Source organism: Oncorhynchus keta, unplaced genomic scaffold (assembly GCF_023373465.1).
Source record: "Oncorhynchus keta strain PuntledgeMale-10-30-2019 unplaced genomic scaffold, Oket_V2 Un_scaffold_8240_pilon_pilon, whole genome shotgun sequence".
NCBI lineage: Eukaryota > Metazoa > Chordata > Actinopteri > Salmoniformes > Salmonidae > Oncorhynchus > Oncorhynchus keta.
The window spans coordinates 175577-197700 of NW_026291003.1; the positions used below are offsets into that span (position 1 = coordinate 175577).

The 22124-nt window shown below is 38.4% G+C and overlaps 1 protein-coding gene and 1 long non-coding RNA gene across 2 annotated transcripts in view; one reads left to right on the top strand and one right to left on the bottom strand.

Annotated features, from left to right (window-relative positions):
- LOC127929556 (zinc finger protein 239-like) overlaps nucleotides 1-21742 on the bottom strand; it is a 55817-nt gene extending 34075 nt beyond the window's left edge. Inside the window, exons 1-2 of the mRNA XM_052517496.1 lie at nucleotides 21148-21742; nucleotides 2559-3943 (exon numbers count right to left, since the gene is read on the bottom strand). Coding sequence (XP_052373456.1) covers nucleotides 3066-3943; nucleotides 21148-21490 — 1221 coding nt within the window. The 5' untranslated portion in view covers nucleotides 21491-21742 and the 3' untranslated portion in view covers nucleotides 2559-3065. Of the gene's footprint in view, nucleotides 3944-21147 lie in introns of the transcript that reaches the window.
- Nucleotides 2040-2720, top strand: LOC127929558 (uncharacterized). Its single transcript, XR_008135200.1, has 3 exons — nucleotides 2040-2361; nucleotides 2457-2497; nucleotides 2571-2720. It is a non-coding gene; the product is annotated as an uncharacterized LOC127929558 (long non-coding RNA).
- Nucleotides 21743-22124: the final 382 nt, after the last annotated feature.

Below are 22124 nucleotides of genomic sequence, written 5' to 3' on the forward strand. Positions count from 1 at the left end.
TGCTGCTGTATTTCGCAGATATTTAGCAGGCTAACTTACCCAGCCAGGCTAGCAAGCTAACTTACCCAGCCAGGCTAGCAAGCTAACTTACCCAGCCAGGCCAGCAAGCTAACTTACCCAGCCAGGCTAGCAATCTAACTTACCCAGCCAGGCTAGCAAGCTAACTTACCCAGCCAGGCTAGCAAGCTAACTTACCCAGCCAGGCTAGCAATCTAACTTACCCAGCCAGGCCAGCAAGCTAACTTACCCAGCCAGGCTAGCAATCTAACTTACCCAGCCAGGCTAGCAAGCTAATTTACCCAGCCAGGCTAGCAAGCTAACTTACCCAGCCAGGCTAGCAAGCTAACTTACCCAGCCAGGCTAGCAAGCAAACTTACCCAGCTAGAGTAGCAAGCTAACTTACCCAGCTAGGGTAGCAAGCTAACTTACCCAGCTAGGGTAGCAAGCTAACTTACCCAGCTAGAGTAGCAAGCTAACTTACCCAGCCAGGGTAGCAAGCTAACTTACCCAGCCAGGTTAGCAAACTAACTTACCCAGCCAGGCAAGCAAACCAACTTACCCAGCCAGGCTAGCAAGCTAACTTACCCAGCTAGGCTGGCTAGCTAACTTACACAGCTAGGCTGGCTAGCTAACTTACACAGCTAGGCTGGCTAGCTAACTTACACAGCTAGGCTAGCAAGCTAACTTACCCAGCTAGGCTGGCTAGCTAACTTACACAGCTAGGCTAGCAAGCTAACTTACCCAGCTAGGCTGGCTAGCTAACTTACACAGCTAGGCTGGCTAGCTAACTTACACAGCTTGGCTAGCTAACTTACACAGCTAGGCTAGCAAGCTAACTTACCCAGCTAGAGTAGCAAGCTAACTTACCCAGCTAGGGTAGCAAGCTAACTTACCCAGCTAGGGTAGCAAGCTAACTTACCCAGCTAGAGTAGCAAGCTAACTTACCCAGCCAGGGTAGCAAGCTAACTTACCCAGCCAGGCTAGCAAACTAACTTACCCAGCCAGGCAAGCAAACCAACTTACCCAGCCAGGCTAGCAAGCTAACTTACCCAGCTAGGCTGGCTAGCTAACTTACACAGCTAGGCTAGCAAGCTAACTTACCCAGCTAGGCTGGCTAGCTAACTTACACAGCTAGGCTAGCAAGCTAACTTACCCAGCCAGGCTAGCAAGCTAACTTACCCAGCTAGGCTGGCTAGCTAACTTACACAGCTAGGCTAGCAAACCAACTTACCCAGCCAGGCTAGCAAGCTAACTTACCCAGCTAGGCTGGCTAGCTAACTTACACAGCTAGGCTAACTAATGTTAAGAATCTTCTGTTTGTTGTTGTGAAGGGGAAAAATAATCTATGGTATCGCATCACTTCTCAGCTGTCGTCGAAATGGACTCACCATCAGTTCAGCCTGAAAATCCCTCTGATAATCTTTTGGTCACTGCATCATTCTTGATAGCCACACTGGCATAAGCTTAGGTTTTCTGGGTCTCTTTTATTTGGTTGGTTGGGTTTTGAATAAGACTCTACCAACCTTGCACAACTCATATATTCATTGTTTTTTTTTTGAGACAATTGCTGAAGCTCAGTAAATTTGGATTGGGAATCATCATTGATGGACTGGAATATTCAAACCATCTGTTTAGGTTCTAATTTTTCAGAGTAAATAACTCACGGACACTAGAGAAGCTTAAGCAAGTTTAATTCTTCCCAAAGGGTCTTTACAGCTGTAATTCAGACAACAGCGTGTTTCCACCATCACCAGTATATACACACCACTTGGGACACTCCTCTCCAATCCTTACATCTAATTGTTTGACAGGGTAATGAACCGTAATTACTCCCTTCAGGGGATCTGACCTGACCTCAACTCCTCTTTCGCCTAATCCATCCGCTTCCCCTATAGCAATCCTGTGATCTCCTCCAGTCCACCCAACACATTCCACAGCCATTACCCAGCTAGTCTAGCAAGCTAACGTACCCAGCTAGGCTAGCAAGCTAACTTACCCAGCTAGGCTAGCATCTGTCTTTCTACAGAGAACCATTAACCTCTGACATACAAAACCAGTCTCTCTTCCACTCCTTTATTTACTTACGCGTATAACAATGTTCTGAGTTTACCCAGGGAAAGGGGTTAGGGTCCCAGGGTCAGGGTTCCAGGGTTAGGGTCCCAGGGTCAGGGTTCCAGGGTTAGGGTTCCAGGGTTAGGGTCCCAGGGTCAGGGTTCCAGGGTTAGGGTCCCAGGGTCAGGGTGTTCCAGGGTTAGGGTTCCAGGGTTAGGGTCCCAGGGTCAGGGTTCCAGGGTTAGGGTCCCAGGGTTAGTGTTCCAGGGAAAGGGATTAGGGTCCCAGGGTTAGGGTTCCAGGGTTAGGGTCAGGGTCCCAGGGTTAGTGTTCCATGGGTGTTAGGGTTTCAGCCAGCAGGGTTAGTGTTCCAGGGTTTTTCCAACAAGGGATTAGGGCCCCAGGGTTAGGGTCCCAGGGTCAGGGGTTAGGGTCAGGGTCCCAGGTTAGTGTTCCAGGGTCAGGGTTCCAGGGTCAGGGTCCAGGGTCAGGGTTCTGGAAAGGGATTAGGGTCCCAGGGTTTCTAGAAGACTGAAATGAGTTTTCTTAGCTTACTCTGTTTCTGAAGAGGGGTGTAAATGATGGTTGATTTGGAAAAATGGCAAATACTCTCAGCCAATCAGCCAGCATCGTGATGCTTTCATACCTACTTTTCCAACATGAACTTCCTCAGGCTTTTGGAGAGCAACGTCAGTGAAACCTGGAGTCGAGGCTACATGATATTAGAAACTCATTTTTCTGTTAATATGCAGCAACATCTGGAATGTGAAAGCTTCTAGGGTCTCCAACTACACCAAAACATCACATTTATGGTGCTGATGCTCCATCTATAACATTTTCTATAAATGTTCCACCATTTAAATTGGGATCATTAGACATTAGATCAATCAAAAGTGGTAGGATTTTTACATACAAGTTGAACACACACACACACACACACACACACACACACACAACACACACACACACACACACACAGTTATCACAAATAGATCATTCCACATTCTGTTCTACTACCCAGGTCGAGTATTGGAGATCATTCCACACTCTGTGGCTCTTGCCTTGTGTTTTGCCAGGGAGTCTGATCGAAGAAAACCCTTCCCACACTGATTACAGCTATAAGGCTTCTCTCCAGTATGTTTTCTCTGGTGTCTTCTCAGGCCACTTGAGGCAGAAAAGCTAATTCCACAGTCAAGGCAGTGGTAAGGTTTCTCACCTGTGTGTATTCGTTTATGAATAGATAGGGTTGTGGAGAGAGAAAAACTATCCCCACATACATCACAGCTATACGGTTTCTCTCCGGTATGTTTAGCCTGGTGTGTTTTCAGGCCGCTGAAGGTAATATAGCTCATTCCACAGTCGGAGCAGTGAAACGGTTTCTCCCTAGTGTGGATTCGTTTGTGAGTAGCCAGGGCTGTCCGGGCAGCAAAAGTCTTCTCAGTGTGTACTCTCTGGTGTGATATCATTCCACCTGAGGTTGTAAAACTCATCCCACAGTCAGAGCAGATGTATGGTTTCTCTCCAGTGTGGATTCTCTGGTGTGATATCAGTCTACATGAGGTAGTAAAACCCATCCCGCAATCTGAGCAGTGGTACGGTTTCTCTCCGGTGTGGGTTCTCTGATGTAATTGCATTCCGACTGAGGAAGTAAACCTCCTCCCACAGTCTGAGCAGTGGTATACTTTCTCTCCGGTGTGGAACCTCTGGTGTTTTTTAAGAGCTGATGAATATTTGTAACCTTTCCCACAGTCAGAGCAGCAGTGAGTTTTCGTTTTGGGTCTCCGTTGGTGTTTCTTGAGGCGTGCTGATGCGGAGAGACTCTCCTCTGCCTCGTCAGCGTCATGATGTCGTTGAGGCTCCCCAGAGGATCCACGATTGTCAAGTGTCTCTCCTGTGTGAACAACAGAGTCAGACGGTTAACCCCGTGACCTTCTACTGCGACCTCGGTCTCTTGTTTTAATAAGGCATCTCTTGCTAAAGATATTAGATCCAACATGGAGGATAAGTGTCTTAGTGCTAGAGATATTAGATCCAACATGGAGGATAAGTGTCTTAGTGCTAGAGATATTAGATCCAACATGGAGGATAAGTGTCTTAGTGCTAGAGATATTAGATCCAACATGGAGGATAAGTGTCTTAGTGCTAGAGATATTAAATCCAACATGGAGGATAAGTGTCTTAGTGCTAGAGATATTAGATCCAACATGGAGGATAAGTGTCTTCTTGCTAAAGATATTAGATCCAACATGGAGGATAAGTGTCTTATTGCTAAAGATAGTAGATCCAACATGGAGGATAAGTGTCTTATTGCTAAAGATATTAGATCCAACATGGAGGATAAGTGTCTTATTGCTAAAGATATTAGATCCAACATGGAGCATAACTGTCTTATTGCTAAAGATATTAGATCCAACATGGAGGATAAGTGTCTTACTACTAGAGATATTAGATCCAACATGGAGGGTAAGTGTCTTATTGCTAGAGATATTAGATCCAACATGGAGGATAAGTGTCTTACTACTAGAGATATTAGATCCAACATGGAGGATAGGTGTCTTACTACTAGGGATATTAGATCCAACATGGAGGATAACTGTCTTATTGCTAGAGATATTAGATCCAACATGGAGGATAAGTGTCTTATTGCTAAAGACATTAGATCCAACATGGAGGATAACTGTCTTATTGCTAGAGATATTAGATCCAACATGGAGGATAAGTGTCTTATTGCTAAAGATATTAGATCCAACATGGAGGATAGGTGTCTTACTACTAGGGATATTAGATCCAACATGGAGGATAACTGTCTTATTGCTAAAGATATTGGATCCAACATGGAGGATAACTGTCTTATTGCTAAAGATATTAGATCCAACACGGAGGATAACTGTCTTATTGCTAAAGATATTGGATCCAACATGGAGGATAACTGTTTCATTACTAGAGAGATTAGATCCAACATGGAGGATAAGTGTCTTACTACTAGGGATATTAGATCCAACATGGAGGATAAGTATCTTACTACTAGAGATATTAGATCCAATATGGAGGATAACTGTTTCATTACTAGAGATATTAGATCCAACATGGAGGATAAGTGTCTTACTACCAGGGATATTAGATCCAACATGGAGGATAAGTGTCTTACTACTAGGGATATTAGATCCAACATGGAGGATAAGTGTCTTACTACTAGGGATATTAGATCCAACATGGAGGATAGGTGTCTTACTACTAGGGATATTAGATCCAACATGGAGGATAAGTGTCTTACTACTAGGGATATTAGATCCAACATGGAGGATAACTGTCTTATTGCTAAAGATATTAGATCCAACATGGAGGATAAGTGTCTTATTGCTAAAGATATTAGATCCAACATGGAGGATAAGTGTCTTATTACTAAAGATATTAGATCCAACATGGAGGATAAGTGTCTTATTGCTAAAGATATTAGATCCAACATGGAGGATAAGTGTCTTATTACTAAAGATATTAGATCCAACATGGAGGATAAGTGTCTTATTGCTAAAGATATTAGATCCAACATGGAGGATAAGTGTCTTATTGCTAAAGATATTAGATCCAACATGGAGGATAACTGTCTTATTGCTAAAGATATTAGATCCAACATGGAGGATAAGTGTCTTATTGCTAAAGATATTAGATCCAACATGGAGGATAACTGTCTTATTGCTAAAGATATTAGATCCAACATGGAGGATAACTGTCTTATTGCTAAAGATATTAGATCCAACATGGAGGATAAGTGTCTTATTGCTAAAGATATTAGATCCAACATGGAGGATAACTGTCTTATTGCTAAAGATATTAGATCCAACATGGAGGATAACTGTCTTATTGCTAAAGATATTAGATCCAACATGGAGGATAAGTGTCTTATTACTAGAGATATTAGATCCAACATGGAGGATAAGTGTCTTATTACTAGAGATATTAGATCCAACATGGAGGATAAGTGTCTTACTACTAGGGATATTAGATCCAACATGGAGGATAACTGTCTCATTACTAGAGATATTAGATCCAACATGGAGGAGAACTGTCTCATTACTAGAGATATTAGATCCAACATGGAGGATAAGTGTCTTACTACTAGAGATATTAGATCCAACATGGAGGATAACTGTCTCATTACTAGAGATATTAGATCCAACATGGAGGATAACTGTCTCATTACTATAGATATTAGATCCAACATGGAGGATAAGTGTCTTATTGCTAAAGATATTAGATCCAACATGGAGGATAACTGTCTTATTACTAGAGATATTAGATCCAACATGGAGGATAACTGTCTCATTACTAGAGATATTAGATCCAACATGGAGGATAAGTGTCTTACTACTAGAGATATTAGATCCAACATGGAGGATAACTGTCTTATTACTAGAGATATTAGATCCAACATGGAGGATAACTGTCTCATTACTAGAGATATTAGATCCAACATGGAGGATAAGTGTCTTATTGCTAAAGATATTAGATCCAACATGGAGGATAACTGTCTCATTACTAGAGATATTAGATCCAACATGGAGGATAACTGTCTTATTACTAGAGATATTAGATCCAACATGGAGGATAAGTGTCTCATTACTAGAGATATTAGATCCAACATGGAGGATAAGTGTCTTACTACTAGGGATATTAGATCCAACATGGAGGATAGGTGTCTTACTACCAGGGATATTAGATCCAACATGGAGGATAGGTGTCTTACTACTAGGGATATTAGATCCAACATGGAGGATAAGTGTCTTACTACTAGGGATATTAGATCCAACATGGAGGATAGGTGTCTTACTACTAGGGATATTAGATCCAACATGGAGGATAAGTGTCTTACTACTAGGGATATTAGATCCAACATGGAGGATAACTGTCTTATTGCTAAAGATATTAGATCCAACATGGAGGATAAGTGTCTTATTACTAAAGATATTAGATCCAACATGGAGGATAAGTGTCTTATTGCTAAAGATATTAGATCCAACATGGAGGATAAGTGTCTTATTGCTAAAGATATTAGATCCAACATGGAGGATAAGTGTCTTATTGCTAAAGATATTAGATCCAACATGGAGGATAAGTGTCTTATTACTAAAGATATTAGATCCAACATGGAGGATAAGTGTCTTATTGCTAAAGATATTAGATCCAACATGGAGGATAACTGTCTTATTGCTAAAGATATTAGATCCAACATGGAGGATAAGTGTCTTATTGCTAAAGATATTAGATCCAACATGGAGGATAACTGTCTTATTACTAAAGATATTAGATCCAACATGGAGGATAACTGTCTTATTACTAAAGATATTAGATCCAACATGGAGGATAAGTGTCTTATTACTAAGATATTAGATCCAACATGGAGGATAACTGTCTTATTGCTAAAGATATTAGATCCAACATGGAGGATAACTGTCTTATTGCTAAAGATATTAGATCCAACATGGAGGATAAGTGTCTTATTGCTAAAGATATTAGATCCAACATGGAGGATAAGTGTCTTACTACTAGGGATATTAGATCCAACATGGAGGATAGGTGTCTTACTACTAGGGATATTAGATCCAACATGGAGGATAACTGTCTCATTACTAGAGATATTAGATCCAACATGGAGGAGAGCTGTCTCATTACTAGAGGTATTAGATAACTGTCTCATTACTAGAGAGATTAGATCCAAAATGGAGGATAACTGTCTCATTACTAGAGATATTAGATCCAACATGGAGGATAACTGTCTTATTACTAGCAATATTAGATCCAACATGGAGGATAACTGTCTCATTACTAGAGATATTAGATCCAACATGGAGGATAACTGTCTTATTGCTAGAGATATTAGATCCAACATGGAGGATAACTGTCTCATTACTAGAGGTATTAGATCCAACATGGAGGATAACTGTCTTATTGCTAAAGATATTAGATCCAACATGGAGGATAACTGTCTTATTGCTAAAGATATTAGATCCAACATGGAGGATAACTGTCTTATTGCTAAAGATATTAGATCCAACATGGAGGATAAGTGTCTTACTACTAGAGATATTAGATCCAACATGGAGGATAACTGTTTCATTACCAGAGATATTAGATCCAACATGGAGGATAAGTGTCTTACTACCAGGGATATTAGATCCAACATGGAGGATAAGTGTCTTACTACTAGGGATATTAGATCCAACATGGAGGATAAGTGTCTTACTACTAGGGATATTAGATCCAACATGGAGGATAGGTGTCTTACTACCAGGGATATTAGATCCAACATGGAGGATAGGTGTCTTACTACTAGGGATATTAGATCCAACATGGAGGATAAGTGTCTTACTACTAGGGATATTAGATCCAACATGGAGGATAACTGTCTTATTGCTAGAGATATTAGATCCAACATGGAGGATAAGTGTCTTATTGCTAAAGACATTAGATCCAACATGGAGGATAACTGTCTTATTGCTAGAGATATTAGATCCAACATGGAGGATAAGTGTCTTATTGCTAAAGATATTAGATCCAACATGGAGGATAACTGTCTCATTACTAGAGGTATTAGATCCAACAAGGAGGGTAACTGTCTCATTACTAGAGGTATTAGATCCAACATGGAGGATAACTGTCTTATTGCTAAAGATATTAGATCCAACATGGAGGATAACTGTCTTATTGCTAAAGATATTAGATCCAACATGGAGGATAAGTGTCTTATTGCTAAAGATATTAGATCCAACATGGAGGATAACTGTCTTATTGCTAAAGATATTAGATCCAACATGGAGGATAACTGTCTTATTGCTAAAGATATTAGATCCAACATGGAGTGTCTTACTACTAGGGATATTAGATCCAACATGGAGGATAACTGTCTCATTACTAGAGATATTAGATCCAACATGGAGGAGAACTGTCTCATTACTAGAGATATTAGATCCAACATGGAGGATAACTGTCTCATTACTAGAGATATTAGATCCAACATGGAGGATAAGTGTCTTATTACTAGGATATTAGATCCAACATGGAGGATAACTGTCTCATTACTAGAGATATTAGATCCAACATGGAGGATAACTGTCTTATTGCTAGCAATATTAGATCCAACATGGAGGATAACTGTCTCATTACTAGAGGTATTAGATCCAACATGGAGGATAAGTGTCTTACTACTAGGGATATTAGATCCAACATGGAGGATAGGTGTCTTACTACTAGGGATATTAGATCCAACATGGAGGATAGGTGTCTTACTACTAGGGATATTAGATCCAACATGGAGGATAAGTGTCTTACTACTAGGGATATTAGATCCAACATGGAGGATAGGTGTCTTACTACCAGGGACATTAGATCCAACATGGAGGATAGGTGTCTTACTACTAGGGATATTAGATCCAACATGGAGGATAAGTGTCTTATTACTAGAGATATTAGATCCAACATGGAGGATAACTGTCTTATTACTAAAGATATTAGATCCAACATGGAGGATAACTGTCTCATTACTAGAGATATTAGATCCAACATGGAGGAGAACTGTCTCATTACTAGAGATATTAGATCCAACATGGAGGATAACTGTCTTATTGCTAAAGATATTAGATCCAACATGGAGGATAAGTGTCTTATTGCTAAAGATATTAGATCCAACATGGAGGATAAGTGTCTTATTACTAAAGATATTAGATCCAACATGGAGGATAACTGTCTTATTGCTAAAGATATTAGATCCAACATGGAGGATAACTGTCTTATTGCTAGGGAGAAAGATATTAGATCCAACATGGAGGATATGTGTCTTACTACTAGGGATATTAGATCCAACATGGAGGATAACTGTCTCATTACTAGAGATATTAGATACAACATGGAGGAGAACTGTCTCATTACTAGAGATATTAGATCCAATATGGAGGATAACTGTCTCATTACTAGAGATATTAGATCCAACATGGAGGATAACTGTCTCATTACTAGAGATATTAGATCCAACATGGAGGATAACTGTCTCATTACTAGAGATATTAGATCCAACATGGAGGATAACTGTCTCATTACTAGAGATATTAGATCCAACATGGAGGATAACTGTCTCATTACTAGAGATATTAGATCCAACATGGAGGATAACTGTCTCATTACTAGAGATATTAGATCCAACATGGAGGATAAGTGTCTTACTACTAGAGATATTAGATCCAACATGGAGGATAACTGTCTCATTACTAGAGATATTAGATCCAACATGGAGGATAAGTGTCTTACTACTAGGGATATTAGATCCAACATGGAGGATAACTGTCTCATTACTAGAGATATTAGATCCAACATGGAGGATAACTGTCTCATTACTAGAGATATTAGATCCAACATGGAGGATAACTGTCTCATTACTAGAGATATTAGATCCAACATGGAGGATAGGTGTCTTACTACTAAAGATATTAGATCCAACATGGAGGATAAGTGTCTTATTACTAAAGATATTAGATCCAACATGGAGGATAGGTGTCTTATTACTAAAGATATTAGATCCAACATGGAGGATATGTGTCTTACTACTAGGGATATTAGATCCAACATGGAGGATAACTGTCTCATTACTAGAGATATTAGATCCAACATGGAGGATAACTGTCTCATTACTAGAGGATATTAGATCCAACATGGAGGATAACTGTCTCATTACTAGAGGTATTAGATCCAACATGGAGGATAACTGTCTCATTACTAGAGATATTAGATCCAACATGGAGGATAACTGTCTATTACTAGAGATATTAGATCCAACATGGAGGATAAGTGTCTTATTGCTAAAGATATTAGATCCAACATGGAGGATAACTGTCTTATTGCTAAAGATATTAGATCCAACATGGAGGATAACTGTCTCATTATAGAGGTATTAGATCCAACATGGAGGATAACTGTCTTATTGCTAAAGATATTAGATCCAACATGGAGGATAACTGTCTTATTGCTAAAGATATTAGATCCAACATGGAGGATAAGTGTCTTATTGCTAAAGATATTAGATCCAACATGGAGGATAACTGTCTTATTGCTAAAGATATTAGATCCAACATGGAGGATAACTGTTTCATTACCAGAGATATTAGATCCAACATGGAGGATAACTGTCTTATTACTAGAGATATTAGATCCAACATGGAGGATAAGTGTCTCATTACTAGAGATATTAGATCCAACATGGAGGATAAGTGTCTTACTACTAGGGATATTAGATCCAACATGGAGGATAGGTGTCTTACTACCAGGGATATTAGATCCAACATGGAGGATAGGTGTCTTACTACTAGGGATATTAGATCCAACATGGAGGATAAGTGTCTTACTACTAGGGATATTAGATCCAACATGGAGGATAGTTGAGATATTAGATCCAACATGGAGGATAAGTGTCTTACTACTGGATATTAGATCCAACATGGAGGATAACTGTCTTATTGCTAGAGATATTAGATCCAACATGGAGGATAAGTGTCTTATTACTAAAGATATTAGATCCAACATGGAGGATAACTGTCTCATTACTAGAGATATTAGATCCAACATGGAGGATAGGTGTCTTACTACTAGAGATATTAGATCCAACATGGAGGATAAGTGTCTTATTGCTAAAGATATTAGATCCAACATGGAGGATAAGTGTCTTATTGCTAAAGATATTAGATCCAACATGGAGGATAAGTGTCTTATTGCTAAAGATATTAGATCCAACATGGAGGATAAGTGTCTTATTGCTAAAGATATTAGATCCAACATGGAGGATAAGTGTCTTATTGCTAAAGATATTAGATCCAACATGGAGGATAGGTGTCTTACTACTAGGGATATTAGATCCAACATGGAGGATAAGTGTCTCATTACTAGAGATATTAGATCCAACATGGAGGATAACTGTCTCATTACTAGAGATATTAGATCCAACATGGAGGATAACTGTCTCATTACTAGAGATATTAGATCCAACATGGAGGATAACTGTCTTATTACTAGAGATATTAGATCCAACATGGAGGATAACTGTCTCATTACTAGAGGTATTAGATCCAACATGGAGGATAACTGTCTTATTACTAGAGATATTCGATCCAACATGGAGGATAGTGTCTTCATTACTAGAGATATTAGATCCAACATGGAGGATAAGTGTCTTACTACTAGGGATATTAGATCCAACATGGAGGATAGGTGTCTTACTACCAGGGATATTAGATCCAACATGGAGGATAGGTGTCTTACTACTAGGGATATTAGATCCAACATGGAGGATAAGTGTCTTACTACTAGGGATATTAGATCCAACATGGAGGATAGGTGTCTTACTACTAGGGATATTAGATCCAACATGGAGGATAAGTGTCTTACTACTAGGGATATTAGATCCAACATGGAGGATAACTGTCTTATTACTAGAGATATTAGATCCAACATGGAGGATAACTGTCTCATTACTAGAGATATTAGATCCAACATGGAGGATAACTGTCTCATTACTAGAGATATTAGATCCAACATGGAGGATAACTGTCTCATTACTAGAGATATTAGATCCAACATGGAGGATAAGTGTCTTATTCTAAAGATATTAGATCCAACATGGAGGATAAGTGTCTTATTACTAAAGATATTAGATCCAACATGGAGGATAAGTGTCTTATTACTAAAGATATTAGATCCAACATGGAGGATAACTGTCTTATTACTAAAGATATTAGATCCAACATGGAGGATAACTGTCTCATTACTAAAGATATTAGATCCAACATGGAGGATAAGTGTCTTACTACTAGAGATATTAGATCCAACATGGAGGATAACTGTCTCATTACTAGAGATATTAGATCCAACATGGAGGATAACTGTCTCATTACTAGAGATATTAGATCCAACATGGAGGATAACTGTCTCATTACTAGAGATATTAGATCCAACATGGAGGATAACTGTCTCATTACTAGAGATATTAGATCCAACATGGAGGATAACTGTCTCATTACTAGAGATATTAGATCCAACATGGAGGATAACTGTCTCATTACTAGAGATATTAGATCCAACATGGAGGATAACTGTCTCATTACTAGAGATATTAGATCCAACATGGAGGATAAGTGTCTTATTACTAAAGATATTAGATCCAACATGGAGGATAAGTGTCTTATTACTAGAGATATTAGATCCAACATGGAGGATAAGTGTCTTATTGCTAGAGATATTAGATCCAACATGGAGGATAAGTGTCTTACTACTAGGGATATTAGATCCAACATGGAGGATAAGTGTCTCATTACAAGAGATATTAGATCCAACATGGAGGATAACTGTCTCATTACTAGAGATATTAGATCCAACATGGAGGATAAGTGTCTTATTGATAAAGATATTAGACCCAACATGGAGGATAAGTGTCTTATTGCTAAAGATATTAGATCCAACATGGAGGATAAGTGTCTTATTGCTAAAGATATTAGATCCAACATGGAGGATAAGTGTCTTACTACTAGGGATATTAGATCCAACATGGAGGATAACTGTCTTATTACTAGAGATATTAGATCCAACATGGAGGATAACTGTCTCATTACTAGAGATATTAGATCCAACATGGAGGATAACTGTCTCATTACTAGAGATATTAGATCCAACATGGAGGATAACTGTCTCATTACTAGAGATATTAGATCCAACATGGAGGATAACTGTCTCATTACTAGAGATATTAGATCCAACATGGAGGATAAGTGTCTTATTGCTAAAGATATTAGATCCAACATGGAGGATAACTGTCTTATTGCTAAAGATATTAGATCCAACATGGAGGATAGTGTCTCATTACTAGAGATATTAGATCCAACATGGAGGATAAGTGTCTTACTACTAAAGATATTAGATCCAACATGGAGGATAACTGTCTTATTGCTAAAGATATTAGATCCAACATGGAGGATAACTGTCTCATTACTATAGATATTAGATCCAACATGGAGGATAAGTGTCTTATTGCTAAAGATATTAGATCCAACATGGAGGATAACTGTCTCATTACTAGAGGTATTAGATCCAACAAGGAGGATAACTGTCTTATTACTAGAGATATTCGATCCAACATGGAGGATAAGTGTCTCATTACTAGAGATATTAGATCCAACATGGAGGATAAGTGTCTTACTACTAGGGATATTAGATCCAACATGGAGGATAGGTGTCTTACTACCAGGGACATTAGATCCAACATGGAGGATAGGTGTCTTACTACTAGGGATATTAGATCCAACATGGAGGATAAGTGTCTTACTACTAGAGATATTAGATCCAACATGGAGGATAGGTGTCTTACTACCAGGGATATTAGATCCAACATGGAGGATAAGTGTCATACTACTAGGGATATTAGATCCAACATGGAGGATAGGTGTCTTACTACCAGGGACATTAGATCCAACATGGAGGATAAGTGTCTTATTACTAAAGATATTAGATCCAACATGGAGGATAACTGTCTATTACTAGAGATATTAGATCCAACATGGAGGGTAACTGTCTCATTACTAGAGGATATTAGATCCAACATGGAGGATAACTGTCTTATTGCTAAAGATATTAGATCCAACATGGAGGATAAGTGTCTTATACTAGAGATATTAGATCCAACATGGAGGATAAGTGTCTTATTACTAAAGATATTAGATCCAACATGGAGGATAACTGTCTTATTACTAAAGATATTAGATCCAACATGGAGGATAACTGTCTTATTGCTAAAGATATTAGATCCAACATGGAGGATAACTGTCTTATTACTAGGGATATTAGATCCAACATGGAGGATAACTGTCTCATTACTAGAGATATTAGATCCAACATGGAGAAGAACTGTCTCATTACTAGAGATATTAGATCCAACATGGAGGATAACTGTCTCATTACTAGAGATATTAGATCCAACATGGAGGATAACTGTCTCATTACTAGAGATATTAGATCCAACATGGAGGATAACTGTCTCATTACTAGAGATATTAGATCCAACATGGAGGATAAGTGTCTTATTACTAGAGATATTAGATCCAACATGGAGGATAACTGTCTCATTACTAGAGATATTAGATCCAACATGGAGGATAAGTGTCTTACTACTAGGGATATTAGATCCAACATGGAGGATAGGTGTCTTACTACCAGGGATATTAGATCCAACATGGAGGATAGGTGTCTTACTACTAGGGATATTAGATCCAACATGGAGGATAAGTGTCTTACTACTAGGGATATTAGATCCAACATGGAGGATAGGTGTCTTACTACTAGGGATATTAGATCCAACATGGAGGATAAGTGTCTTACTACTAGAGATATTAGATCCAACATGGAGGATAAGTGTCTTACTACTAGGGATATTAGATCCAACATGGAGGATAGGTGTCTTATTACTAAAGATATTAGATCCAACATGGAGGATAAGTGTCTCACTACTAGAGATATTAGATCCAACATGGAGGATAACTGTGTCATTACTAGGATATTAGATCCAACATGGAGGATAACTGTCTTATTGCTAAGATATTAGATCCAACATGGAGGATAAGTGTCTTATTGGGATATTAGATCCAACATGGAGGATAAGTGTCTTTTTGCTAAAGATATTAGATCCAACATGGAGCATAACTGTCTTATTGCTAAAGATATTAGATCCAACATGGAGGATAACTGTCTCATTGCTAAAGATATTAGATCCAACATGGAGGATAAGTGTCTTACTACTAGGGATATTAGATCCAACATGGAGGATAAGTGTCTTACTACTAGAGATATTAGATCCAACATGGAGGATAACTGTCTCATTACTAGAGATATTAGATCCAACATGGAGGATAAGTGTCTCATTACTAGAGATATTAGATCCAACATGGAGGATAACTGTCTCATTACTAGAGATATTAGATCCAACATGGAGGATAACTGTCTCATTACTAAAGATATTAGATCCAACATGGAGGATAACTGTCTCATTACTAGAGATATTAGATCCAACATGGAGGAGAACTGTCTCATTACTAGAGATATTAGATCCAACATGGAGGATAAGTGTCTCATTACTAGAGATATTAGATCCAACATGGAGGATAAGTGTCTTACTAGATCCAACATGGAGGATAACTGTCTCATTACTAGAGATATTAGATCCAACATGGAGGATAACTGTCTCATTACTATAGATATTAGATCCAACATGGAGGATAAGTGTCTTATTGCTAAAGATATTAGATCCAACATGGAGGATAAGTGTCTTACTACTAGGGATATTAGATCCAACATGGAGGATAACTGTCTCATTACTAGAGATATTAGATCCAACATGGAGGATAACTGTCTCATTACTAGAGATATTAGATCCAACATGGAGGATAACTGTCTCATTACTAGAGATATTAGATCCAACATGGAGGATAAGTGTCTTATTGCTAAAGATATTAGATCCAACATGGAGGATAACTGTCTTATTGCTAAAGATATTAGATCCAACATGGAGGATAACTGTCTTATTACTAGAGATATTAGATCCAACATGGAGGATAAGTGTCTTATTGCTAAGGATATTAGATCCAACATGGAGGATAACTGTCTTATTGCTAAAGATATTAGATCCAACATGGAGGATAAGTGTCTTATTGCTAAAGATATTAGATCCAACATGGAGGATAACTGTCTTATTGCTAAAGATATTAGATCCAACATGGAGGATAACTGTCTCATTGCTAAATATATTAGATCCAACATGGAGGATAAGTGTCTTACTACTAGAGATATTAGATCCAACATGGAGGATAAGTGTCTTACTACTAGGGATATTAGATCCAACATGGAGGATAAGTGTCTTACTACTAGGGATATTAGATCCAACATGGAGGATAGGTGTCTTACTACCAGGGACATTAGATCCAACATGGAGGATAGGTGTCTTAGTACTAGGGATATTAGATCCAACATGGAGGATAAGTGTCTTACTACTAGAGATATTAGATCCAACATGGAGGATAGGTGTCTTACTACCAGGGATATTAGATCCAACATGGAGGATAAGTGTCATAGTGCTAGAGATATTAGATCCAACATGGAGGATAACTGTCTTATTACTAGAGATATTAGATCCAACATGGAGGATAACTGTGTCTTATTACTAAAGATATTAGATCCAACATGGAGGATAACTGTCTCATTACTAGAGGTATTAGATCCAACAAGGAGGATAACTGTCTCATTACTAGAGATATTAGATCCAACATGGAGGATAACTGTCTTATTACTAAAGATATTAGATCCAACATGGAGGATAACTGTCTTATTGCTAAAGATATTAGATCCAACATGGAGATAAGTGTCTTATTGCTAAAGATATTAGTCCAACATGGAGGATAACTGTCTTATTGCTAAAGATATTAGATCCAACATGGAGGATAAGTGTCTTATTGCTAAAGATATTAGATCCAACATGGAGGATAAGTGTCTTACTACTAGAGATATTAGATCCAACATGGAGGATAAGTGTCTTACTACTAGAGATATGAGATCCAACATGGAGGATAACTGTTTTACTAATATAGATATTAGATCCAACATGGAGGAGAACTGTCTCATTACTAGAGATATTAGATCCAACATGGAGGATAACTGTCTCATTACTAGAGATATTAGATCCAACATGGAGGATAACTGTCTCATTACTAGAGATATTAGATCCAACATGGAGGATAACTGTCTCATTACTAGAGATATTAGATCCAACATGGAGGATAACTGTCTCATTACTAGAGATTATGGAGGATAACTGTCTCATTACTAGAGATATTAGATCCAACATGGAGGATAGGTGTCTTACTACTCCAACATGGAGGATAAGTGTCTTATTGCTAAAGATATTAGATCCAACATGGAGGATAAGTGTCTTATTGCTAAAGATATTAGATCCAACATGGAGGATAAGTGTCTTATTGCTAAAGATATTAGATCCAACATGGAGGATAAGTGTCTTACTACTAGGGATATTAGATCCAACATGGAGGATAAGTGTCTTACTACTAGGGATATTAGATCCAACATGGAGGATAAGTGTCTTATTGCTAGAGATATTAGATCCAACATGGAGGATAAGTGTCTTACTACTAGGGATATTAGATCCAACATGGAGGATAAGTGTCTTACTACTAGAGATATTAGATCCAACATGGAGGATAAGTGTCTTATTACTAAAGATATTAGATCCAACATGGAGGATAAGTGTCTTACTACTAGAGATATTAGATCCAACATGGAGGATAAGTGTCTTATTGCTAAAGATATTAGATCCAACATGGAGGATAAGTGTCTTATTGCTAAAGATATTAGATCCAACATGGAGGATAAGTGTCTTATTGCTAAAGATATTAGATCCAACATGGAGGATAAGTGTCTTACTACTAGGGATATTAGATCCAACATGGAGGATAAGTGTCTTACTACTAGAGATATTAGATCCAACATGGAGGATAACTGTCTTATTGCTAAAGATATTAGATCCAACATGGAGGATATGTGTCTTACTACTAGGGATATTAGATCCAACATGGAGGATAACTGTCTCATTACTAGAGATATTAGATCCAACATGGAGGATAACTGTCTTACTACTAGAGATATTAGATCCAACATGGAGGATAACTGTTTTACTAATATAGATATTAGATCCAACATGGAGGAGAACTGATACTAGAGATATTAGATCCAACATCGAGGATAACTGTCTTACTACTAGAGATATTAGATCCAACATGGAGGATAACTGTCTTATTACTAGAGATATTAGATCCAACATGGAGGAGAAGTGTCTTATTGCTAAAGATATTAGATCCAACATGGAGGATAACTGTCTCATTACTAGAGGTATTAGATCCAACAAGGAGGATAACGGTCTTATTACTAGAGATATCCGATCCAACATGGAGGATAAGTGTCTTACTACTAGAGATATTAGATCCAACATGGAGGATAAGTGTCTTACTACTAGAGATATGAGATCCAACATGGAGGATAACTGTTTTACTAATATAGATATTAGATCCAACATGGAGGAGAACTGTCTCATTACTAGAGATATTAGATCCAACATGGAGGATAACTGTCTTACTAATAGAGATATTAGATCCAACATGGAGGAGAACTGTCTCATTACTAGAGATATGAGATCCAACATGGAGGAGAACTGTCTCATTACTAGAGAGATTAGATCCAACATGGAGGATAACTGTCTCATTACTAGAGATATTAGATCCAACATGGAGGATAACTGTCTCATTACTAGAGATATTAGATCCAACATGGAACACGACATAAGTGTCTTCACCAGCATAGGGAATGAGACACCAAAATATTCTGGACATTCCTTGCATCAGAGTGGCCATTTTGTTGCTGATTAAATCTTGGATAGGAATCTGCAGCTGAAACGATAAAGCGTCTCGCTAATAAACTGAAGAATGGGCGTGGAGAAATGTATACAACAGGTGGGTCTAATCCTGAATGCTGATTGGTTAAAACCGCATTCCAGCTGGTGTCTATTCCACAAGTTACCACCGGCTAAATCTATAACATTAAAATGAAAATGTACTCTGTTCCATCTGACTGCGAAATCCACTGTCTCATCAGCCCAGCCAGGCAATTTATAAACTTGATCTCCACTATAAAAAGCATCTACACATTATCTCACATGTCTTTTAGACTAACATTTAGTTTTCAACAATGGAGATTTGTATAAACCTTGCTGTCTGTCTCTCTGACATTTGCAACATTGTTTGTGTAGGGGTCTGGACGAGAAAGAGAGGCAGGTAGCGTTTCTCATCCAGTCGAAATCATGAATCAGCTGGCATCATATATAGCATGGTCAACTATGGCTAACTGAAGCTGGAACGACTGGGTCGCGAGATATAGAACAAAAAGAACGAACGACTGGGTCACGTCTATAGATATAGAACAAAAAGAACGAACGACTGGGTCGCGACTATAGATATAGAACAAAAAGAACGAACGACTGGGTCGCGACTATAGATATAGAACAAAAAGAACGAACGACTGGGTCGCGACTATAGATATAGAACAAAAAGAACGAACGACTGGGTCACGTCTATAGATATAGAACAAAAAGAACGAACGACTGGGTCGCGTCTATAGATATAGAACAAAAAGAACGAACGACTGGGTCGCGTCTATAGATATAGAACAAAAAGAACGAACGACTGGGTCGCGACTATAGATACAGAACAAAAAGAACGAACGACTGGGTCGCGTCTATAGATATAGAACAAAAAGAACGAACGACTGGGTCGGGTCTATAGATATAGAACAAAAAGAACGAACGACTGGGTCGCGTCTATAGATATAGAACAAAAAGAACGAACGACTAGATACAGAACAAAAAGAGCGAACGACTAGCGTCTATAGATACAGAACGAACGACTGGGCACGGTCTATAGATACAGAACAAAAAGAACGAACGACTGGGTCGCGTCTATAGATATAGAACAAAAGAATGAACGACTGGGTAGCGACTATAGATACAGCGTCTATAGATACAGAACGAACGACTGGGTCGCGACTATATAGTACAAAAATAACGAACGACTGGGTCGGGTCTATAGATATAGAACAAAAAGAACGAACGACTGGGTCGCGTCTATAGATATAGAACAAAAAGAACGAACGACTGGTTCGCGACTATAGATATAGAACAAAAAGAACGAACAACTGGTTCGGGTCTATAGATATAGAACAAAAAGAACGAACGACTGGGTCGGGTCTATAGATATAGAACAAAAAGAACGAACGACTGGGTCGCATCTATAGATATAGAACAAAAAGAACGAACGACTGGGTCGCAGTGTTGGTTTACATTTAATTCGTTTACAGAGTAAAAACAAGCTTCTATTTGGGGTTTCTGATGGGTTATGACAGTTGAACTAAATCTCACGAGGCATTCATAGTGTGCGCTACTGTTAGGACAATACTTACTGGTGTTAATCAGATCTCCAATCTCATCCTCTTCCTCCTCCAGTATGACAGTTATCTCTCCTTCCTCCTTCATTGCAAAAACGGTATCCTCCTCTTTCTCTTCCTCCTTCACCTTAACATCCTCCTCCTTTTTCACTCGGAACGCTTCTTCCTCTTCTTTCACTGAAATGTCCATCTCTTCACCCTCTTCTTTTACTGTAACATCCTCATCCTCCTCTTTCACTCTGAACGCGTCTTCCTCTTCTTTCACTGAAACGTCTTCCTCTTCTTGTTTCACTGTAACAGCCTCCTCTTCCTCCTCCTCTTTCACTTCTTTAACAGGAGAGTAGCTCAGTGACCTCATGGTCGGAGATGTTAGCTAGCTATGCTAGTGCTAACTTAACCAATCCAGCTAGCTGACCAAAAACAACAACGCAAATATGACATTAATTGTGATAACTAACTAGATGACATAAATGTGTCGAAACACCGTGGCTAATATACCAGAAAGCGTTAAAGAGAGCTTTAATGTTTCAGCTATTTTTGGTTTCCGAGATGGCTGACGAGCTGTTGTTTAAAAGAAGAGTTCCGTCCACTAAATAAGACGTCACAGCCAGCAGCCATCTGCTGGGTAACGCAGTTGAGGGGAAACATTTTATTTTATTTAGATACAAAAAAGTGAATCACTTTTAACGATTTGTTTAAAAAAAAATATATATATATTTCAATGATAATATTACTATGGTGAAACGTACATAAAGGGAACCATGCATTGATTAATGCAAATACAAAGTTATGATTTGAAACATTTAGGCTGAGTCAATCAGAATCTGCTTAATGTCATCGTCAATTTCTCTCTCTCTCTCTCTCTCTCTCTCTCTCTCTCTCTCTCTCTCTCTCTCTCTCTATATATATATATATATATATATATATATATATACGGCTATAGGCCACCAAGTGATAAAGGTCTATATCGTCTGACTCACTCTCAGCCTCTC